Below are 25,317 nucleotides of genomic sequence, written 5' to 3'. Positions count from 1 at the left end.
ATAACAAGGTAGAAAAAGAGAGTGGAAAACCCAAAAGCAGCATCATAAGGACAAATGGAGAGTCCTCTACCTAAGCAGGACCAACCAGCTGCAGAAAGCCAGCGTGGGATGGCAAACTGCCGGCACTGCAGATGAGCTGAGAGCTGGTCCCAGCCCTCATGTCGGCAGTGGCTTGCAAAGCCTCAGCCAGAACTCCCGGCATCGCCCAAGGTGGTGCAAGGAGGTAAGGACCCGACAGAAAGAGGTCATAAGTACTTGGGGAAAAAAAAAACTGCCTAGAAAATACACAGTAAGAAAAATAAGCCTATGAATTGTGGTTATTCAAGAAAACAGACTAGGAGGAGAGAAGAAGGGAGGGTTCGTACTAAGAATAATCTTCTAGTCCCATTTTAGGCCAAGGAATAGACCTTTGCCATTTTCTCAGTTCCTGTTTTATTCTGATTCCAGATAAACAGGTAGACGTATCAAGTGGAAGTAGACATACAAAACTCTACTCAAGAGTCACCAAAATCCTAAGTATAAACCTTAGGATCCATAGTCCAGCAGCAAAGCTGAGAAGCAGAATGGGATTCTGGAAAGCAGACGCTGCCAACGGGCATGTGAAACTAGTTTGCCCTCAGAACATTTAAAATCTTGTATGATTTGAGTCTCCTGGCTGGAAGCATCCCTGCACCTCAGGGCATCCCGTTTACAAGGTAATCAGTGCCTGATTATCCATTTGACAAAGCAGAGAATCTACTCAACTATTAAACCAGGCTGGTTTAGTACTACTACTCGATTCTCCCACCTGCAGAAGTCATACGGGTAGCGACCTGCTCAAAAACAGCGTAAAAAACCGTGTTTAGGTAATACTGAGGTATATGACACAGCAGAAATAGTACCGTATGGACTTAACATTTAGCATGCTAGACAAAACTATTCACATTTAAAGCAGCACATTGATTTTTAGCAAGTACACCAGAATTCTACCTATCATTCAAGACCTGCCTGGAAAAAAAATAAAAGTATCTATGGTTATCTTTCCTCCTCAGAAAGGCGCACACCAACCTATATATGATTTTTAAATACATTAAACAGGTTTGAGTTTTCAGTCCCGTTAAAGGTTCTAGCTTGAATTTGCGAAACTCTGAAACATTTTCTGCACAGAGATAAAGCCCCTGTGCCCTGCACGTGAGCGCTCACATCTCCAAAATCACTCCACGAACAAGATATTAGATGCCCATCAATCCAACGTGAGGAAGTAACACATTTTCATCTGACATCTACTGCACATAAATACACAAAAATTTTGGCACTGAGCACAGAAAAGCTGAATACATTCCACGTTGTGAGTACGCCCTTTTTCATAGTTCATTCATGTGAAAAAAAAATATTTCTGACAGTTTAAAGAGGAGGAAAAATAACCAGTAGGAACCTGCGAGGAACCTCCCCCTCCGCCAGTCACCCCGATCCCTTGGGTTCGCCCCAAGATCCCGAGCACCAGGAGCCTCTTTCAGCCACACTCTGGACTTGCTCCGTATGCCGAATCCTGCGATCACTATTTAAAATTATTTTAAGACTCGTGCACTCCTGCTTTTGTTCCTTGTATTTAGCATTCTCGCCAGCACCACATTCTCACCACTTAGCACAGCTTTATTTAAATTTCTATGGATGTTCCAGCTTAATCAGACAGTAAAACTCATCTGATGAACATGTCCAAGTACTTTAAAAGCTATGCCTTAAGTAGTAAAATGGAAGAGGGGAAAGGAAAAGGTATTTGGACGTTTATAGGGGTGTGACCTGGACCCCTGCTCAGTATAACTGACTCCATCTTATAAGGCAAGCCGTATATAATGCTGTCACCATCCTGCCCAGGACCCCCAGAACAACCTGCCTGGCCCCATAGCGTCGGGTGACAAGGGCCCACAGTTAAATTAACGGTTCCATTTCTACTCCTAAGACAGGAAATCAGGCATATATGATAGCTTTTTTTCATTATTACTTGGTTTTTTACTTTTTTTTTGTTTATGGACAGCAGGTGCAGACAGCTGCTTACAGACATCACACCCACTAATTGTATATACGCCACAAGACTAATTTTAAAAGCTTATTTTTATCAAGTCAGCAGGAGACAAACACAAGCCAAACAGCAGCTTTGGGCAGGATGTGATACTACTTTAGTACACGCCTACCTGTTTCCATCACCGCTCTTTTCAAGTTTAAAAAGTTTACACCCCAAAACACCACTTTCCAAACAAAGCTCCTTACGAAGGCAGCCCCATGACTTAAAATACCATAGCTCTATTTTTTTTTTTTTGCCGCAGTTCCTTAAAAGTTGGCTTATCGCACACTTCATCTTCCAGACATGAACCCATTCCACCTTTCAATCTAACATATACATCATCTCCTGCCAACAACTGCTCCAAATTTCTGTATAGGAGTTCCATTTTACAAGATCTTAACATAGGTACTAACAAACCCTAAGCGGCATAACCAAGATAAGCCAAAAACGCAATTCCTATAAGCACTGACACATGGATTTCAGGCTTTTTTTCCCCCCTCTCTCTATTCTTTTTTTAAGATCCCTTCGCTTTTTATACTTAGTTTATAGCTGGCTTCTATAATATCTATCCTTTCATTACAGCATTACATTACAAATAGTAACTTTGAAGTTAAAACTGGACTGAGCTAGCTGTGATTATACTATAATCTCTCTGAACGCACACACACACAAAAAAAAAATAAATCTTACTGAGATCAGCTAAGGAAATCCAGACAAAGAAACTGTCATCATGTCAGGTTTTGGTGTTTTTTTTTTTTTTTTTAATTACCTCCCAAAATATTCCAATTCAAATATGAGAACAGAAGGGTCACTACATAACAGCACACTGTATCTTACAGGTGCAAAAATCTATTTTCCATCTGTATTTCACTGAACACCTTTCGTGTTAGTATCACTCCAAACCAGTGGGGAGTGGGAGGGAGAAAAGAGAACGACATCCCTTCGTCAGGATGTAATCTTGCCATCCTGCAAGGTAGAAAGCCCTTGTCATTCCCCAAACGGGTAGAAAATCTAGTGACAGCCTGCTATAGCAGTAAATTAAAAAAAAAAAACCACAAACTGTTGAGAATTAAACATATTGTGAATAAAATCAGCTAACTGCTACGCCCTACTTTCTGATACAACTTCCCCAAACAACAAAACATTAAATGGAAGGGGGAAAAAAAAAAAGCCCACCATAAGAAATCAAATACCAGCTGAAAGAGAAACATGTTCAAAGAACACATTAAAATTTTGTTTAAAGATCAAGAGCTAAACATTAGCTATGACTTACTAACACATCCAGAAGTAATATTTGAAAAAGAAAGCGGCAGGCAGGCCCTTCTTCCAGCAACAGAAACTCCAAACTGGCACAAAGAGCGCTGCAGACCCAGGAGTTACTTTTATTACTACGAAGAGCCCAAACTTGCAATAGCGGCTAGAAATCTGAATTATAGTTTTATACGTGGGATGCAACCTTCAGAGGAGCCTGCTAGGAGAAGGGCACAGCTCCTCCAGACCCCAAACCTTTGAGCATTCAAGGCGCAATACATTAAAAACATCTTAAAGATCAGTTAACCTTCAAGACATGCAACCTAAAAGAGAAGTCCCTTCTAGGAAACTGCTTTTTCAGCACCTTCTCCCCAGGAAAAGAGCAAATACTGAACCGCTTCCTTTAATTAACGTAGTTCCTTATTTGTGCAACGCTTTAAACGGTCGCCAACGTGACGGCCAGAACAGAGAGGTTTATCAAAGAATTCGCTAACCCGCACAGGCAGTCTCGGGGGGACGAGGAGAGGGAAGAGCTGGAGAGGGGAGATTGCAGAATACATAAACACGCTTTTTTATGCTAAGCCTGAAAGGCTCCCAAAGCCCAGGAGAGCCAACTGCAGCAATACTTTAAAATGATCAAAAAAAAAAAAATAGACAAGTGTTATCTTATATCTGGATGTCAGCATGAAATGTCAAATAAAAATAATCAGCTGATACTATAAGGAAAAAGAAGACGAAGAACTGAAAGGAGATAATTTTGAAACACGCCTAAAGTCATTGTCTGTCTGCGGTTTTACAGGCAGAAAAAAAAAAAAATAGTCTGGTAGCTTCAGCTGCCCCACGGAGTGCTGCGTAAGCTTGGGAAACCTGCACCCAGGATTTGAACTCATCATGGAAAACATCGGCTTCCCTACGCTTTCCCTGAGCACCACAAAATGGGACTCCAAGGTTAACGTTGCTTTTTTGAACTCGTATGCACTTGGAATTCTTGCAAAATCTCTCCATATAAGCTATGTATAAGTTTTTTAGACATATGATGAAGATTTCATGGAATTCCAAGAAATCACAAGTGAAAAAGCATGAAAGTTTCTCTTTAGGAAAAGCACCTAAGTACATACCCAGAAGACAAATTTCTGAGCTCTTCATTTACATTGCAGCCCGCCTGCTCACCGAGAACAGAACACGCAGATGAGCCTGGGACACCTCCTCTTTTTACTCAGGAAAGATAAAATTTGGTTGTTGTAAATACGGCCTCCGGATTCCTATATATTTGAAAAAAATTAACTAGATAATAAATAGCTAATGGTTTCTGTGAAGCAATTTGCAACCTTAGGAACCTGACCGTTCACAGAAGGAAGAATTACACTTTTAACCTGCACGATTAACGAATCGTGGGCAGAAGGGGACCAGAATCACTGTGCTACAGAAGGCAGAAGTTGTCCAGTTCTGCCGCAGCTCCCCTGTTCTATTCAACCTGAAACCCCCAACTCTGATCCCCATCGCACTATGAAACCTCCCAGCACAACCAGGTATAAAGAATGTCAACACACGGTATTCCTTTCCTGCCTGGCTGGTCTGAACATTTCATTTGACATAATGCAAGCAAATAACGATATTTTTCTTTTTTTTTTTTTCCTTCTTTTTTCCCCCAGGAGAACAAGCTCCATTCTTGGTTTCATCCCAGAGCCCAGCCAGTGAAGCATTAGACCTTTTCCATGAATGAAGCCAACTGGAAGGTTATCCAGGCTAAAGAATCATGCCTGAACTTTTTGTATACATATTTTGTAAGAGTCTGTGGCCAGATGAAAATCTCGTGAGGGGATGCTGAACAAAAGCAGCTGAAATATTAAAGTAGTCTTTCTCAACTCTCCTTGCGTAATTACACTCTGCTGAAGTAGCGGGATAGGGAAATAAGTTCCTAGAGATAATAAATTGAAAAATATAAACATTTGTCCCCCAATATGAAATTCCTACAGGTTTTGGTAACAGGCTAGCAACTTCCTTTCATGACAGTCTCATTACAGTCATTCTTCTTTTTAGGGAAGGCTGAAGTTGACACTTTGCTTAGTATTTTAATAATAAATGTGAAGTTTTAGGACCATTCCTGTTACTCATATGATACACTGTTCATTGTAGGTACTGAAAAAATTTACTCAGTGAAGGTTTCTATAGTCTAAAAATTATTTTTAAGTCAAGTTTTGAAAGGAAGTAAATGATCACAGCTTTCTGGAAGGCACATTAAGGCTTTACTCTATCACGCTTACTGGGGGAACATATTCATCGTAGCCCTTACCACATCAGAAACCTCTAACTGTAATTAATTGGTACTTGAAATTTAATGCATCTTCTCCTTCAGGGACAGACTGAGGGTCCCCGTGCGGTGGTACTCTGCTGAGCTCGTAGCTCACCTGGGACGCAGCAGAGGCAGCACCACAAAATTGAAGTGGCAGGCAAATCTCTGCACCCCGCTCACGCTGCAGCGTGGTCACACTCACAATACGCCAACGGGAATAAAAATGGCTTCCCACCCATTCTGCCAACGAGAAAAAGAACTAAAATGGCCTACAGTTACAAAAAGGAAACGGGAAAGGAGAAATCAAAGGCAATTAAATAGCCTTCTATTACGTAAGGAATAAAAAAAAATCCATAGATAAAAAAAATTAGAGAGGTAAAAAAAGATACCTATTAGTGGCTAAAATCACCCTCTGCAAGAGCTTCCAATGCTTTTCTTTAGTACTGTGTACTACAAGGGAAGCCTAAAGATCATCAACCTAGAAGGCAGGAAATAGTATTGCGAAGATTCACATCCTACGTTTTCATTTTTATTATATTCGTAAGTTCCTCCACACACAGATACTTGAAATCTCCACTGACTGCAACACCTATTTGCTCCCCCAAGTCGGGGTGCTGGACTGCCTTTATGCTTTTGAGAGAAAAAAAAAAGTTTTGCTCCATCAGAGTGGGGAAAACAGGGGGGGAAAAGTAAATATACCCAAACATTTAGTTATTAACCCACTTAAAACATTTGTCCCTCATTTGAATGCCAGAGCAGATTGCCAATCAGATCATCAACTCTCCAAAAAACTAGCAGCAAGAGAGGTAATTACCAATTTCAGGAAAGAAGTTACGCTTTAAGTTTCTTCAAAGGCAGTCTCCGAAGCATACGTTACACTGGAGACCTTAAAACTTTTGCAAAAGTTACCAAAGATCGAGCCAAACGAGTTGTGCCACCTCTTTCTTGCTTTCTCCGTTCAGCGGTACGGCACAGGTACCACCATCTTAATTCTGTTTCCTCAGCAGGGAACCTGCTTCCTTCTTAACTCTCACTTCAACTATTCTCCAAATTTAAGGGGATTTTGTTAACGTGACCTCGGCTCCCCTTCTTGGTTTTCTTAAGCAGAAGACATACTGGACAGATTTAGTAGCTCATGTTGACATCAGTCGTCTGTTCCAGCATCTCACTTGACTGTGGGAGTGGAGTGGGGAGAAAAGAAAATCCCAACTCCTTTTTCCTCATCCCAGCTGAGACACCTTGGATCACAACTTAACTGCTTTATTTTAATTTTTACTAGGCTCACTGGGAAAAAAACCCCACCCTGAAATAATTGTGACCTAAGTTAAGGTGTGCACAGACAAACCAGAGATGTGGCAAAAGCCTTGAAGTCACGTTTCACGCTTCTGGGACTTTTTGGAAACAAAAACCCCAACAGTAACAGAATACTCCTGACACTTGCTATTCCTGTAAACTTCAATTCACCTTGGTCTGCAAAGTGCTTGGGCTCAAATTCCATGCACACCACGCTTCATTTTGTCCCTACAGGTAGAATTAAATTTTTGCCGGGGCAAAAAAGACACCGGGTTGCACGTACCGTACTTGTTTCAGCTATGTGTAAAACCCAGCACGCTGTTTAACAGGAGCTTTTCTTCCAATCCCCCGGAAGGTTCTTAGATTGCCAATCACTAAAATATCCTATTTCCCATCACTTCCTTGTGGTGTCATTACAGAAGAAAACTGCAAGACCCAGACTACTGAAATTCCCACTTGTTACAGTAATACATCATTTGTTTTCTGACATCAAAATACACCCGATTTAAAAACGCGTCACATGGGAGTATAGCTATGTGCCTGTTAAATATGCAAAGGAAGAGTCTAAAAGTCCATTTTCCTCCCAAGACAAACTTATTCTTCGGGAAAACACAGGTTTTCATGCTATAATAACACTAGAGACTGAAATTAATTCTAAACAGAAATAAAAATTGGGCCACAGAATGAGAGAAAACTGCTTTACACTTCAATGTGATGGATCCTTTGTCTTGGTGGGGAGGTGGTGTCAAGCAGCGAGAGAAATATCTCATCTTAAAGAAAAGAGCGAAGGAAACATGAAACCATCTTTATATCCTTCAGATTCATTTACCGGAAAGCTGAAGCTACCTTCAAGGTCTACAGGAGCTCTGGCACTTGTCTAATTCAGGGCAGGTTTCATGGTAATTGTAGTAATTTAGAAGGCAAAGGATAGCAGAAATAGCCATCCCTGCTTGTAATCACCATTTTCACATGAAGTATGCATCCATCATTTTACCAATTAGATACTAATTATATGATGCCTGACAAATTTTGCGGTTAGCAAGCCATTCAAAGTCAGTAAACTTTGGTTTTTTTCCTTAACTAGTCAAGCATCTGACACCTTAACGTCTGATACACACGCTATTCTTTATCCAATTTAACAACCCGGCACATTTACAATACCTCAGAAAAGGAGAAGAGGAAGATCCGCGTTGGTCTCCGACATAAAGGCTAACGCTTAGCCTCCATTTATTAAAAGAATGTAAAAATCAGAAGTCCCGCACCGCAATGCAACAGAACTATCTGCGCTGCTGCTGTATTTTCTATAGAACGGCAGCCTGCGGACTTCGCTTGGATGAGAAAAAGAAAACACTAACAAATCACTACTACGGATGTTTACTAAGGATAGTTTATATGGGTTGAATTTCCTTTAATACTAACTTGATTAGAAATCTTGACCCTACTCCTTACAAGGTGAATTAGAGCTCTTAATTATTCCAGTTTTTCTACTGTTAATGAAATGGAATGGTGTCATTAGTGAGGCTTGTCAGCTACGCTTATCTGCGAAGAAATGATTTGACGCTGCTTTTGGAATCTAACCCTTTCAGGAAAAACAGTCGGAACGTCACTCAAGCATTGTAAATAAAAATCCTTCAAGACAAAGAGGACAGATGGCACCACTCTCAAGGAACAGCATCTAAAATATTCATCGTTTAGGAGGAGATGGCTGTTCGCCCTGTGAATAATCAATACATTTCAATCTTGCAAGAAAAATAACCCAAAATATTTTCTGTTCCTGAAATGAGGAAAGAGATCTGTAGAGACACTCATTTTTGCTGAAGATTTCTTGTATTCTGTGGATCCACACAGTAGGTAACCATTCCTCTATCAGCATCCAGAAGCAGCAGGCAAAAATGTGATCTACACCCAGTTTTGTTGCAAGGCTCAATTATCACCCCATCAGTCCTAGCTACAAAGCAGCAAAACATCTAAGGCAAGCTTATAAACTGGAAGACTTCACTGTTACTGCAATTACACAAGAAAAAGCCTTGTCCGTCCCTCCCTTTCCCTCTCCTCCCATTTTAACTGCAATTAAGGACTGTTAAAATGTCAAGTACTATGCTTAATAGCTTCCAAGAGTTAATTTGAAACAAATGTTATCGTAGATGCATGAAGCTACAAACTATTGCTGAAAAGACAACTACAGCAAGAGACAAAAACAGTGAGATGTACTAAAGACTTGAAATCAAAAGGAAACAAATCAAAATGATACACAAAACAAGGGGGAAACGCTATAGTACAGAAACTGCTGTCTGTCTCTTCAAAACAAGAGCTGCCATGAAGACAATGTATAGTTACCTGCATCCATATCTGCAAAGAATGGAACAGCCAGTAAGGAAAAGAAGGAACCAGAAATTCAGTGTCTCAGAGTTGGATTTAAAAGTTCATAAGGAGAATAGATAAAAAAAAAATATCAAAAAAGTGTTTAGTGTAAGATACACCTCTATAAGGTACTACGATATTTTTGATTTCAAGCTATAAACTTGGACTAATGTTAAACACTATGATGTTGTCACATGTAAGTTAATTTTCTATGGCATAAGAACATTTTTTTTTAAAAAAAAAGCTTCAAGACCAAAGATTTCATATATTAAACAAGGAACAAGTTACATCATTAGTTTTGGCTTGTGAAGTGGGCTTTTTTTTTTTTATTCTCGCAAACCAAGGGGCTCAGTTTTGCAGAAATCCAGTACTAGATACAGTAACTGTGCCTTTCAACAGCCAAACTGAAAGCAGCAGCGCTACTCAGAGCCGTCAACTCTTCTCAACACGGGACCAGACGTTTCCCATATGGGCACATACTGGGTGCCAAAGTATTTAAGGATGCTAAGTAGTTATGAAAAAGCTACAAATATACTCATCGTATATATTATCTCAGCCTGGAGAATGTTAAAGGAAAAATCTCCATACACATTGAAATAGCAAATTGGGTTCTTTACCGATTCATTTCTGCATGATTAAAAATGAATAAAGATGTAGTTTGTGGAAAAAAATAAATAGTGAAATTTGCATCTGCACATACCTTCTGGTGATTCCTCTTGGACATACGTGCCAGTCAGATACCGGTGTACAAGTGCAGACTTGCCACTCGCTAAGTTACCCACGATCCCCTGGATAAAAAAGGGGAAAAAGTTGAATTGCAATTAATCCCTGTAGAAACCAGAACATTCAAGCAAAATCTTAATGCAGAAATAACTTCTCTGCGCTTGAGGAGAAAGCCCACGCGATAGAAACGCTCCAAAATACGTCAACAGATAAAGTAACTGTCAAAAAACCTAAGGCTACAGCAGAGCTTATACATGACAAAATGTTTAAACCAAAATCAGTTTATATTAGTAGCGCTCCTTTATTCAGCTCGCCACTGATGGTAAGTGCGAACATCAGGCAGTATATAGACCTCAGGGAAGACGCCTGAAGCTCAGAGCAAGCTTGTCACCTCTTTACTGAAAAATATGAAAATATCACTAAATTCTCATGCTGGAAAAATATTTCTGTAGGCTATCCACTACGTGATTCGCATTGACTCGCTACGGAAGCGCACATATGATATATATGACTATAGACAGACAGATTTGTGCTTGCTGAAGTTCCCTGACTTTACCAAGAAGTTTACAACTCAAACTGTCCATGCCCAAACATCTGCATTGGGAACATCAGACAAGCAAACAGAAGCACTCAATCCCAAAGCAAATACGACTTTTTGGCTGTTAAGCTGGTTAGCTAGCATTTGTTTTTAAAAACCAGGCAGAAGCAATAGAACGCAGCCCAACACCAAAAGCGTTTTCTTCCCAGAGGTGCTCAAATGCCAAGAACTTGGAGATTTGCCTTTTTTTTGTTGTTGCTCTACAAGGGCTGCGAGGGAGCCTGCCTGCATTGCTCCCACAACTCCAAAAAGCCATCCCTTTCCAGCTGCAGCCTTGCGGTGCTGCCCAATACAGGTCCTGCCGACCCGTCCCTGGGCCCGGCCATCAACCCAAAGTGGACCGAGAGACACAGCAAGGTCCAAGCCTGGCTGCCTGCCCTGCTCTGCACAGGCAGAGGGGACAGGGGGACAGCAGGGGTTGGAGAACATACCTTCTCTATCTTTCAAATAAATGTCTTTTTTTTTTTTTTTTTAATATCTTACTCACTTGTCACCTGCTTATTCAGATCTCCCTGTTGAACACAACTCTGAGGTCATCGTGCTTACTCAGTTTCTGGGGGAGGAGACGGAAACTTATGTCGTCCTTTACAACAAAGCTAAGCCTACTCTGTTCTTACGTGTTGATCTTGACTCTAACCAAAAGGTTCAGAGCATAAGATCCCCGGAGAGAGGATGAACTCTGCTGATCTGCCCAAGTTTGCCAAATCGGCACAGGCAGCACGAACAAGTTACACAATGCGCGTTCTCTACTCCATCTTCTTAATGCTAATTGGTAAGAAACTACCCTCTTGATCAAAAATTGCTTAAACCAAGAGTGGTGCCACCTTAAACTAACCCAATGACAGTTCTGGAGTTCAAGGGGGAAGGGACGAACAGTTATTTAGTCTTTACAACCCTGAACAACTGTCAATTAAGAGAAGGGTGACACTGCTGCAAAGGATGCCCACACTCCCTCTCCAACTGACGTGCAAGAACAGCTCAGATTAAAGCAGCAATTAGGCTGAGAGTAAACGGCAGGCAGTCTCACATCACCCTTCAGCATGAACAGTGTGGGCTACAGTGGAGGGGGAAAAAAACAAACCCCAAGAACCCCAAAACAGATTTCAAAAGTAATAACGAAGAAGAATAAACCACGACCTAACTTTGGTGTGAGGGGCAGAATAGGCAGGGAAAAGAAGAGACACCAGATCCCACGCTGGTCTAGTGCTACGGTTTCAATTAAGAAACCACTTCACTAACTCATAATGTATAAACTAGAACCTTCTTCCCTTAAGATACTTTATTAAAAACCACGCACAACCCTCAGAGAAAGCCAGTGCGTTTCCTCCCTCTTTCTCCTTTTATTTCCATACGTTGTCTCAAGATTGAGAGCAAAAAATTATTAGAGATAATGCAGGACTGATTTTCTTGATCAGAGTATTTGTTTCTTAATAGAGAAGTTCCTGGATTTATATTACAAATCCGTTTCAAACTACTCACTGAACTGACAAAAGTTCTTTAAGAGCTTAAACGGTGAAGAGAAGTGAACATGAAAAAAGCATTAACACAGTTTTCTGTTTGAGTACTAATATTAACTTCTCAAAAATCACAGGAACCCAAAGCAAGGGTCCTCAAACCTGACTGTAAAATCTGCATTTGCAGCACAGCTTTATTTTCTCCCTAGACAACTACTGCTGAAATCCTCCAGGAGACATCTGCATCCTCCTCCTCATCTGGTACGAGAGAGGATTCCTTAAGATCTCACCTCAGCGCCTGATTTGAAGAGACAAGGCACCCATCTCTCTCCTACCAGACACAAAACCAGGACATGAAATTAAAATCTAGCAGGATCAGCCTTCTATTGTTTGTTGCAGTGCTTGGCCTTACTGCTCCGGGTCTCTGCACACTACTAACCTCGGAGAACTAGGAGCAATAAACTTCACACCGGAAAAATCTGCCTTTCAATACAATTTCTGTCTTCATCAGGATTAGTACTTGTTTTAAGGAATGATCCCCCACAGTATGACAAATATGCCAGCATGTTTTTACAGTAGTCATATTCCTGTCTCCCATATTTTATAAACAAACAAATCTGAGTCATTTCTATTTATTTATGGATATGTATGAAATGCACAAAGCTATGCTAAGCATGTTACGGAACAAAAATACCACCCTAACCCAGTTCAGAAACAAGAAAATTCAGCTAACAAGGCTACAACACAATGCTCTGTCAGTTCTGATTTGTCCAACAGTGAATCATGTATTTGCATGTGCCAGCCACTCTGTAAAATAAATCCAAACCACTATGCCCATGTCCTACCAAAGCCTGTTTGTAAAAACGCGTAAAGGTACTGACGGCATTTGGCGTTTTAAAGCTGTCCAGCACAGACGCCTGACTGCACTTTGCATATTTTTTTTTTGGAACAAATTATTTTGTCCGAAAAGATCTCATATTTATCCTGCCCAACACATCCTTATTTTACATTTGGATAAATGGGATCCAGGAACACCACCATCGCTCGGGAAAGGGACTGGTCTCACCAGCTGGCCAAGCGCTCTCTTGGCCATAACAGAAGCATCAACATCCGTAAGTGGTGGTGTTTGATCCGCAGAAAGTAACATCCTTCTGAAAACTGGAAAGAAATCAAGCCCAGCGTGTATCGTTAAAAAAGGAGGCAGAGGGAAAGACTGGTATTCTTTCCTCAGAAGTATGTTGAAAAATACATCCATTGGCTTTTCTTTACGGCAGCCTTGCGTGCCTTCTCTGCTCTCCCAGAGTCCGTTCCTACTGCCCTTAAACTTCTGTAGGGTCTAAGGTTATAACAACAGCCACTATAAAAAGATAAAATAAAAAAATAAGATTTAAAAAAAAAAAAAAATCAAGCGACCACCTCAATTTGAGGACATCCCAGCCTTTATAGAGAGGACGATCTCTCCCAGGGAGCTACTAACCATCCTCTCCTGCACACCACACCCACAGTCATCCTTAGTGGTGAACGGAGCGATGGTGCTGTGGCGGAAGAGACAGGTCTGGCTTTTAACGTGGCCCTTCCCTTCCTCAGCCACAGGTGAGAGCCGACGCTGAGGCTGGAAGCAGGGGACCGACACAGGGACTCGTCCCTGCACCAGCTCCTTCCCAGGGCAGATGTGTAGGAAAGGCAGAGTAGGTTTCAGACGGAGCTCCTAATTTGTCCTTTCGGCTAGAGCACAAGTTCACAGCCACAGCTGGTCCTGCTAGCTTCAATAATTTGCAGTGGTATAATCAAATTATTATTTTTGTAATGGTAAGAGTTGTGCTTTTAGCCAGGATTATACAAACTGAAGCCTTGGACGGCTCACTCATGCTGACCACTTAAATTCAATTCTCTACAGCAGCCGCACAGCAGAAGTTTATTTTCCTACCACTGGTTCAGACAACACGGGGGCAAGATACCCCAAGCAAGTACTCATAAAATGCAGCCGTGGTACCACAGAAACGCCTGTACCCAGAGACCATCACCCAACGCTCGGCAATTGTGTTCTGCCTCACAACACGTAGTAATTGCAGCTTCAGCCTCACCCGCAAGCCCTAAATTTATTGGTGGGTGTTGTGAATTAGTAGGGCTAAGAGGAAGGGATGAGCAAGGAAACCCTCTGTAGATCCTCCCCAGCATAAGCTAGCTAATGCCACAGTGGACCGGACTCCTATCCAACCAACACCTTCCAGTCCTAAATTCTTAGTATTTTATTCTGCAAGGTATTTAGGGAGATACTTGTCTTCCAAATTACACCATCAGTTAAACTGAATCTGGTGATCCTCTGCAGGCCCTTCTTGTATTATAGTTACAGCCACTGACTATCGTATTTCTCTTTCACTTACCTTGTGCGCTGCTGAAATCAAAACAGAAACCTAACTGTAGTCACGGGGAAGCTGTTTCAATTAAAACGTCATTTTGAGTAAGTGCATTTCTCATGCTAAGTTTGACCTATGCTTTCTCTCACGCCCGTAAACACTACTATCAACTCAGATTTGGAAAAAGGCATTTACCGCACAAGAAGCGGGCTAGCGAAGCACGGCCCCAGCCGCCCATTCTCAAATTCAGATGCTTCTGCCCGATTCACTTTACCACTTGGGAAATGGGTGTTTGGATCGGAGCAGCTCGCCCAGTTACAGCCGGACAACGGGAGCTGAGCACAGACCGTAACAACACCAAAGGCGTTATACCAAGTTCTGTATCTGGGGTACCACAGTCATTTCATAGGGTTTGAGAAATTGATTGCGTTTAATTAAAACCGGACTTCCAACGTGGTAAACATCGCAGCGATCTGGCCTCAACAACTCTGTGCTGTCGGTTTGATACCCACTGCGAGGAGGTTTCAGCCTTCATCTCCAGCCTCCATCTTCGTAACGCTTAAAAGGGCAAATCTGGGAAATTTCCCCAATCTGTCTCTGTGTTATTTTTGCCTTTTCTTCCACCTATATAGAAAATGCCTCAGCCAAGGGAAAACTCACCGTAAGTGGCTGTTAAATCACTGTTCATTCTTAGAGTAAAATGTAGGTTTTGATTCACTATATGAACGTTCAAAATATTTTGGTTGTTGTTTTTTTTTTTTTAATTCAGTATAAAGTCAGTTAAAAGTCTTTTCAGGGAGAAAAGACCTTTGGTCCTTGAAGAAATTGTGAAAAAATATTATAGTGAGATAAAAGGAGCTTTACATATCGCCTGCTAAGTTCCACTTCTCCTCTTAAAGAAGTGTAAGGCTTCCCTACCGAGAAGGTCACCCTAGGTAGCTGGTTCATGCAGCCAAACAAGCCAAAACAGCAATAAAATACAAATAGATCTTTGAAATATGATTACAAAAATAGAAGATAAACAAACTTCATAAAGATAGTCTGTTAAAGAAAAATGCTTTACTTTTTAAAATTGCTTTCTGTGGGTTTTTTTCCCCCCAACAGTAGATTTAATGAAGCTTAGAAGATTTTTCACTTATACATAACATTGTCAGGATGTTTTTCAGAGATAGAAGGAAATATAAACTCACCACTTTCAGTTCTGGTACAGATCGGCTTAGTGTCCATTCCTGGCTATTTACAAAGGCATCTGCAAAAGTGGACAACATTCAGAAAATCAGTACAATGACGTTTCACGGTCTGCCACACAGAATTTCATGCTAAGGCTTTGGGTACATGAGGCCGAAAGTCACACTCATTCTTACGAGACTGACAGTCCAACATGAAAAACATAGGGGTTTGGATAAATTAAACGAAAATCCAAGAATACCAGAAATTATCATTCTGCAGAACGGATGCGCTCTCCGTAGCATAGACTGGCTCTGTCATCTCCACTGGCATTACCAAGCTCAAACCAATGCCAGACCTTCAGCGTCATGAAAAGACTCTTCCGGCCTGTACGGGGTTAAACTGTTTCCCATCCACCACCGCACATTTCTTCTCTATGAGAAAACCCTTGGACCGCTCATCATGCTCAACGTCAACAACTGCGGTTGACTGCCACCATCGGCACTAGCTTCTCCACCCAGGTAAACGAGAACATTTGCCTGTTCTAAAACCATGCTATTTTTTTCACTGCGCATCATACTTAATGTCAACAACTGCAACTACCAGCATTGGTGGTAACATCCCTGCCCAGCTAAGGGAGAACATCTGTTTATTCTAGTAACGTGCTATTTTTTAGTAGCACAATCTAGACAGAAATAAACCACAGAACCATTTACTATCAACTAAGAACAACTGAGGGCAGGAGGGGAGTGATTTCTGGGAACACTGCCGAGTTAAGTTCATCGTTGCTCCCAAAAGACATGAAGTCCTCAGGGCTGCACCCGCGTCCAACCTCATTAACAATTCCATACCCAAAAAAAAAGAGAAATAAGGCTCCATTTTTCAACCTCCACAAACATGTATCCGGTTGTTCCTTCTGCAAAGGTCTAGTCAACTGAAAGCATACAGATCATGACGTTTCAGTTACAAATCCAAGCAGCGTTACTCTGAATCCTGATTTAAATCTCTCCAAAACCACGCAAACCATTCTGTCGTGCGCACAGAATACTCCTACCAAGCAGAGTAGATGCAACTCCACAGTAACTAAACAGCGCTGAGGTAGTCCCGGTGTTACAGAGTCAATTCCCAGCGTTGCAGGAAAAAACAGGTGAAAAGTTATGCCTGACCACACTGTCCGTAAGCAAGGAAAGGTTTTACAAGTCATTGCTTCCCCTCTGACACACCAGTCCAGAAAAGGAGAAGGCTATTTCATTGGAGCTTTTGATCCAGAAAATAAATAAAAAAAAACAACTAGAAGCAATTTACCACCCCAGATGGTATCTTCACTAACTTAAAATGTCAGCTGTAAGCAAGCTTTCCCAGTGCCTCACTAAAAATTACCTCAAAGCAAATTCATAATTTGCATTCTATCTCTAGTCCTCACTAAAAGCATTAATTTTCCTCAATATTGCACAGATATATTAGCCGTAAGTTTGGAAGCTTTCTCCATCTTTATTTATCACATCACTTTACATTTCAGCTACAAACAGAAGTTTGTGTGTACTAGCAGGACGTGTATTTACAGGAAAACGCTTTGAAAAAAAAACTAAGCGGTTGGGTTCATTACAATCTTGAGCTGCCTCCCACTCGCTCACTGCAAGGAAGAGGAAAATCAAAGGCTTAGATTAAGACCATCTGAAGACTTGGGTTAACCTTTTGGTATTCCAGCTGCAAGAGAAGACATCATGGTCATTAGGCTCCTGTTGCACAGTTTGAAGGCATCGGAGATGATCAGACCCTGAAAGCCCAGGTTTACATCTGCATTGGACGGGGCTGTACACCAGTTAAAACAAGTCTCTTGGGGCAGTCAGGCCTGACCGCAAAGCGGCACACAAATCATTTTCCAGCAACCCAATGCTTGTCAATTCTGATTTACTTAGTAAAGGTTTAAGAAAGCAAAAACTGCTTATAAGTATTTTTCTTTTTTCCTCCATGATCATCTCAGCATTTCTTACCATAGAAGGAAACCCAAGGATTACTAAAGATGCTCGGGAAAAGCAAACTAAGCATTTTGGAGCTAAACATTACACTTTCAGTTAACAGGTAACAATGAGTTGAAGCACTATGAAGTGGGGAAAATGAACAGCACCTCATCCTGAGCTCGGAAAGAGCTGCTTACACTGAAGGAACAGGCAAGCATTTGGCAGACATCATCAGTCTCAGACCAAACAACGGCTCCAAGCCAAGAAGGGGAAAGACGAGGACAGAGAGGATGGCAAAAGATGAACTGTGCTTTGAGACTCTGGGCGAAGAGAAAAAAATGCCTGTCTCGAGAGCTGTTGCAATCCTCTTCTCCAAAAGCATTCCTCCCTTTTAAGTAATTCAGCACAGCGGTAATACACATTATTTACCGCATTGCTTAGAAACTACCTCATCAGCGTATAAAAACGGCTGCCCCAGGTCAAGCCAAAGATTCAGCCATGGCAGTACCTTTTTACTACAGCAGAGACACTTACTAAAGAGGAGGAGACACTTGCAGAAGAATATCTTTTTCTTGTAGACCAACAGCAATTGAGTTCAATGACTTCTCGAGTCAAAGGTGTCCCTCCATTTACATGGGGCACAGGATTCACCCAGGGCAGATACACCTGACCTGAGCAGTCACTGCCCTGGTGCCTTGCCTCCAGCCAGAAGACAATCTGGAAACCAGGAGCACATAAAAACGCAAGTCTCGGACCAGGGGAGTCAAGAAGATGTGTCTGTAGCATACCCAGCCGAAAATAACCGGAGGCGCAGACAAAGCAATTTCAATTTAGGAACGGTGTGTGAGACCTGCTCTAGGAGCCTTCTGGTTAAGGCACTCAAAAGGGACCACAGCTTGGTCTAGATGCTTTTCTACCTTCCTGCAGGAGGGAAAATTTTCCCTTACGGCGAGCAATGGAAGGTATCGATTGGATCACAACGATGCGGATGCGAGTGCCCGAACTGAGCTGACAAGCTGTGCCTCAGGCTGGGGCTCCTCGCCTGCTGCCGAGAGCAGAGTCGAACGTACAACGCGGCTCTGACTGCCTCGGACCAGGTCCCTGAGCTTCTCCAACAGCCCCTGGAAAGCCTGTGGAACAACGAAACTGCAGGAATCAAAATGCCACCAGAAACCTGCAATAGCCTTTAGCACAAGAGGAATCCTTCCCTAACTTGTCCTGACAGTAAACTACCAATTCTCGTGGTTTTGCTTTGGACTATTGTTGATTTGGGAAGCAGTAGAAAAGGAGAAGAAATTGCCGTACAACCCAACCGTGATAGGGAAGAACTGACCGTAATGGCAAGCCAACAAACCAAAGAGTTCCTTTCCACACAAACCTCTTTCTTCAGGGCATAAAGTACAGATTTCCTGCGTGATATTTCTGTGACTTAACATACTCATTTCGTTTGTCACTTGTGGAACAGTAATAAGGATTCACAATTATTTCAAATGTATGAAAACTTGCAAGTGCTGATTTAAATTATATCATTGCACGTTTAACCATTACTCCCTGCCCAGTAAAGATAATTAACTTGCACTTATGCATCTGATGCTTTGGATTATCACCTTTTTTTTTCTTCTCTAAACAAAACTCATTAGTCAGCCTACAATTTCACCAACAGTCTTCATATCATAGCAACATGACATCATAGCTAACAAATAAAATCCACATTTTACCATGCCAAGACTTGGATATCAGATCAAGAAAGACTACTCCAGTTACGCCTGATTCCCTGAACAGTTTTTACCTGGTATTAATTACACGTAACTGCATGACAGACCTAAGTTACCCTTCATCACTACTTGCAAAAGGTGGATAAACAGATGAAAATTAAACTTGCCATTTTACCTGCAAGACTCATCAGCAGAAAGAACTAGCCAAGGCTGTACAACAGTTGGACTTGATGATCTTAAAGGTCTTTTCCAACTTAAACGATTCTATGAACACAAGGAAGTTTCAGCTGATCTCCAGACTTGCAGGTGTCAAGGAAAACCATCGGTCTCAGGCAAGTTTTATACTTGACGGGCGGTGTATGTGTGTGAAACAAAATGATAGAACTCTCCATTAATGTCAACAAGCTTCAATAAAAAAGCAGCATTGGACTTTATCACCACAGAAGATTAAAAAAAAGATGAGCGAGCAGATCACTGCTACAGACACGGAGAACTGCAAAAAATGTACTGTTTAAGCCAAGGGGTAGACTCACAAGGGCAACAAGAACATCAGCCACCCTGTGTTTTTTTTTTTTTAAATAATCTTAAATATTACTTTGTAAGATCTGTACATTCCAGAAGCAGAAGCGAGGTAGGAGAGGCAATGAAAGGTAAATTTCCAAAAAGCCCCGAGGCCAAAAGACAAAGCAGAAAGATGGCAGTTACCCAAGGGCATGGATTTATTCACCCTCCGTGGTTCTTCCTTCACTGAACTGCATCAAGAACCCTCACGATGACCTTCCAAAACAAACTGCCTCAGACATCCAGTACCCTCAATACAGGAAATACGTGCATTTTAATTCTGATCAGCTATAGGGTAAAGGAGATATAACGACACTAACTTGACAAGGTGCTGGACTTCTTGACACAGCTACCTTCTCTTTTTTGTTAAGTATCTGGTTATTGCTATGTACAGGTGTTTCCAGTGTCCAAAATACTTGAGAATATTTGAAATACCATTTTATTGCAAAAACATGCTTATTAAAAAAAAAAAAAGCTTGACTTCAACCCAACTAATTTAAACTAAAACTCAAAATACTGTTATTTTCACTTTGCAGTTAAATTACAGAAGGTCCTCCACTGCCTTTTTAAAAAAAACAACCAAAATTCCCCCCAAAACTCCCCAAACTTTCATTAGGAGATCTACGAGATAATCTTCCCTTCCCAGTATAATTTACACTGGCATGTTTACAAGGAGTAACGACAGTTAAAACCAGAACATGTCATGAAACAGCATCTGGTCTCGTCAGCAAAAAGAGGTTAACGTACCATCATCTGTATGGACGTTCAAGTACCCAGCTAACCAACGTAGCTCTAGTACAAATGCCTGAGAAAGGAGTGATTTATTCCAAATTAATCCCAAGACTCTTGGAAGTTAAGGTGAAAAGGTCAAATACTTGCAGATAGAACATGACAAATAAGCTTGGGGATTTGCTTTTTTAATAAAAAATAAACTAACTCACAGCTACAGCATGACTAAAACATGGGATGCATCGGACTGCAGCATGCAAAGCACAAATTGGGTAGTCCACAAATACACTCTGCTGAAGAAACAACCCCCCCACACACATGTTGATTTAAACATATTGGAAGAGATTTGCATAATAAATAGAACCACATGTATGAAGTTGATCAACTGGAGTCTTGTTTGCATTACTTTCCGACTTTGGAATTCAAGTGAACTCAACCTTCACATCTAACTACAGACTCTACATATGAAAGGAATGGCTTTTGTCAATAATTAATCACAGTTGCATGTCCTGTTCATTTAACTTCTGCATCAATGATCAAAAGCTTCAAATATGCATGGTGTCAATCATTTATTTTTAAAACGTGAACCAAGAAGACAGTTTAAGTTTCATTTTCTTCACCAAATGTACTTTTCTACAAAATAGCCTTTTTTCATGTTTCTTCCCCCCCTCCCCTTTTTTTTTTTTTTTTAATTTTCACCACTACATTTAGAGTTTCTCAGTTCCACTTACACATCATTACGTCAAAGCACAATCTACAATAAGGTCGTTGGCTATTTTAAAACCTCAGTTCAGTAACTCAGCTCCGGCCAGAGGAACCTTCTCTGTTAGTTCCAATATTAAGACTCAGGTGGACATGCTTGTTTTGGTTCTCCATGAACACAACATTGTGGTGAAATCTTGGGGCTTGATGGCCATTGTTGGTGAGATCCAGGTACACCATGGCGTAGCACAGCAGCAGACTTCCAAAAACGTCCAGCTGCTTCAACATTCTGTATATGAGTCCTGCTCAGAATAACTTTTCAAATAGAAAAACAAATTTCCTTCTTCAAAACCTGTAACGACCGCTAAAAAATAAGTATTACCAAAACTATGTTACTGAGAGACAACAGGTTCAAGGTCAATTCAACTGTCCACAATTCAGAAGGGGGGTGGGAAGTCACATATGAAAACCTCCGAAGTTTGTAGCAATTACAGAAATAAGCAGAGGAATAGCCTCTCTCAGGTGCTCAGCAGTCCGTTTCATCCTGTACTTGACTTTTACCACTGGCGGCCCTCTGCTAACCTAAGTGAACTCCGTTTACCGCCACGGGCAACAGCAAGGCAGCTAATCAGGCCACGGAGTAAATACTTTTAACTGGGGCTGATTAGTTTTACACCACCCTCCCCATCCTTTGTGTCCCTCCTGCTTAAAAATTCCCCAGAAGCCAACACAGTCTATCGATTAACACTTTGGGAGAACCTAAGGTGCCCCAGTACCGTCCCGGCAGTCCACAGCCCACCACCGTCAGCAGTGCCAGCACGGGAACCTCTGCTTCATCCCTTCTACTGCACCACTCCTCGCTCCACTAACCTTGTTTTGTCCTTTATTGGCACCGAAATGTCTCACCCTTGACTAGCGATTTAATCCAAAGCCTGAGAAGCTCACAGATTTCTTTTTGTCTGATTGCGATGAAAACCTAATGGCAAACCTGTTCCAAAAGGAGGGATGAGCGAAGAGCGGGCAGATGTCTCTGCAGTATGACATGAAAAGACTTAAATCTTCCATGATTCTTGGAAAGCTTCTTAGTAAGAGCTTCCCCCAGGCTATCCCAAAGTCCCTTTGCTGTCCTTTTAAATGAGGAAAAGGTATTAAAAAAAAAAAAAAAAGCCAAGGGATTTCTCTGGATACCCTCAGCAAAAGATCCTTTTCTTTTTTATAAGAACAGGAGCCCTGAACAACACATGAATGAAATTAAAGTACCAATAACTGCATCACATCCTGTTTCCCCCTCAATAATTCCTGCATTACAAGCAGTATCTAGAGTTACTTCTTGCTTTGAAATAAAACCCCGAGAGCGACCAGGTACAGAAAACATTCCTACGAGTTCCCACTTGTCCGCAAAGATGCAGATAAAGCCACGCATCTCTCTTTTGGAGCCATATCAAAGGAGCACTTTCAGAACGTATTTCCCAATGCTTGCGCGCTAATTTTCTCAGCAAAAAGGGAAACGTGCAGCTTTTGGGTTGAGACTTGTGATACTAACAAAACATGCATTTTTCAGAGGAGGGGTAATCTCTCAGCACACATTCTCTCCAACTCAGCCCCCAGCATTTCAAGTCGAAGCACTAACTCAATTCCAACACAGCATAGCAGGAAAATATTCTGACATACTTATTTTTAAGCTTTGCATATAATATTTAGAAGAGTGTGTCATATTTGGTTTTATACATTAATTTTCTCATTCATCTTATACCTGTTTAAAAAAAAAAATCACTCAGCTTTTGATACGGATCCTCTGCTTACACATTCAGTTCTGTACACAATTACAAACAATTACTACGAAGCAATAACAAATTAAAGTTTTAGAAAGCCATCCATATCAGAATCAGGAAAAGTTAATTTTTTTCCTCCCTAGACCCTCAGTTTGACAGAATTACAGAATATACAGCTTTCCCCTTATGCCACGTAGAAACTACCGCTGCAACCACATAACTCCAAACAGTGCCTTTCTCTCCTGAGTGGCAGAAGTGTCGGGGTTTTTTGGGGTTTTTTTGGTGCAGCTGAACCCAGAAACAGAATTGCAGCATGGCCCTGTCCCCTCCCAGCCCCCCTCTGCACAGCTTCGGTTGCAAACACCATCCAGGCTCCGGTCAGAGCGCTGGGAATCACGTCCCATCCCACACAACACCGTATTTATACTTTGTTAATAGGATTAATACATCCATTGCAGAAGTCATGAAAAATTGCCACAAAGCAATTCAATTACAATCCAGAAACAAGAGGGATTTTTGTGAGCTGTCAGTTTAAGACTCCTCCATTCCTCCCAGTGTTGTCAGAAAGCATAAAATCCCAAGAGCTCTTACAGTTCCAACATAAATGTTTGATATTGGTCAGATTTATCGCTGGCTACCTATCGCTAATTATAAGAGGAAAACTTCTCTAAGCTCAGCTTCTTTAAGGCATCAGGCACCTCTGCCGAAACTCATTAGAACCTCGCATGTATTTGGCATCTGAAAAGCCATGCCTTGTTACTGAGATCTGTATTAAACAGATATTTAGGTCAAACCCAAAATCTATTTTCCAATAGCAACTGGCAGCTGCAGCAGCGTTATCCTTTGCGCTGCCATGGAAACAAAAGGAGGACCGGCGATGGAAAGAGCTGTGCAACCTTAACAGTCAACGAGTCAGCCTTTCCTACAATACGCCTTTGGGCTGGGGAATTTGAGAGCACTTCTCTGTCACCACAGCTCTTTGGTTTTCTCTTGATTTTTTTAAATTGTAGAAATTGAAGAGTATTCTGTTGCTGCTCCCACAGCTGCAAAAAGTCCCATGCTTCCTACAACAGGACTGAGATGATGTATAGCGTTTCTAAGAATATTCCCCAAACCAGTTTCACGCTTGAAGTTTTACATCTAACACCACCACAATATTTGTTTTGTCCTTAAACGCAACATAGCTCCAAACCAAGACTAGTCATCTTAACCCCCCCACCAAAAAAAAACCCCAAACCCAAAACCAAACCAAAAACAAACACAGAAGATATTTTTCCTTGTAAACAGCTTGCTTAAATGACATAATCAACAAGAAAAACGTCACATTCCCTGTATTTTCACAGTGGGTCAGGTTCCGGGGCTGACACATCGTTAGCTTAAGAGAAATTAAAATCCCACAGATAAAACCACTATATAAACCCACTATTTGCTCTTGAGGCAACTCTGCCATCGGAGAAGTGAGCTTCAAAGAGGGATGTTCTGAGCGAGGACCATCGGGATTACAATTTAATTCCAATAAAACACACGTTCCTCAGCAGCAGCCCTCGGAGAAACGCGACACTGAACAACACGGGTCCCGGCTGGCCCCTTTTACAACAGGGTGAGGATGGCCACAACAAGAAGTGGAAAGGAATATAAAAAGCAGACAAAGAGAAAATGAAAGTATCGTTATAGTAAAGCTGTTCCCTGTCCCAGTATAACTGGGAAAGCGAATGATCACTTTGAAATTAAGGATATCTTAATAGCTTCCTAATTTATTTTTTTTTTTAAATCTTATCTTTTTTTAAAATGAAATGTACTACCTACGCACAACAGAAAAACCATCCCTGCCAGAGTGGATTCATACAAACCAGCCAACCTCCACCAACCTGGCCGTCCCGCCGCATCCATCCCACCCCCCAGCATCACCCCATCCATCCCACCCACCCGGTGCCGCCCCCTCCATCCCATCCCACCCCACATCCGCCCTTGCCTCTCCCAGGCACGCTGAGACAGCCTCTTCTTTTCCCAAGCAAGTGCACTGGGCAAACCCAGAGATACTGCTGCTCTCACATTCAACAGAGGAGGGGAATAAAACACATCCTTGGCTTAAATTGTTTCTACAATTACATCAGCAATCTTATCAAATACACACAGCTAAAACCTACTATATTGCTTCATCTTGTTGCAGCAGGAGGAGCACCAGAAAGCAGCACTGCTCACATCCTAGGGCTCTGGGCTGTCCTGACGCCTCAAGTTATGTCTGCGTCTTGTGATGAAATAATATCCTTTTTTTTCAGGCAATACACAGTATTTCTGTAAGTACCAAAGCCTCAGAGAATGCAGCTAAACAAGTAACG

At 41.6% G+C, this 25,317-nt stretch overlaps 1 protein-coding gene across 1 annotated transcript in view; it reads right to left on the bottom strand.

Moving 5' to 3' along the window:
- The window catches only part of AGAP1 (ArfGAP with GTPase domain, ankyrin repeat and PH domain 1), a 297,553-nt gene that overhangs the window by 244,420 nt on the left and 27,816 nt on the right, over nt 1–25,317 (bottom strand). The window contains 2 exon segments of the mRNA XM_075755906.1: nt 9,940–10,027; nt 15,562–15,620. Coding sequence (XP_075612021.1) covers nt 9,940–10,027; nt 15,562–15,620 — 147 coding nt within the window.

Source organism: Balearica regulorum, chromosome 6 (assembly GCF_011004875.1).
Source record: "Balearica regulorum gibbericeps isolate bBalReg1 chromosome 6, bBalReg1.pri, whole genome shotgun sequence".
Taxonomy (NCBI): Eukaryota; Metazoa; Chordata; class Aves; order Gruiformes; family Gruidae; genus Balearica; species Balearica regulorum.
Note: the sequence above shows the minus strand (reverse complement) of the source record. Positions and strands in the feature narration are given on the sequence as shown.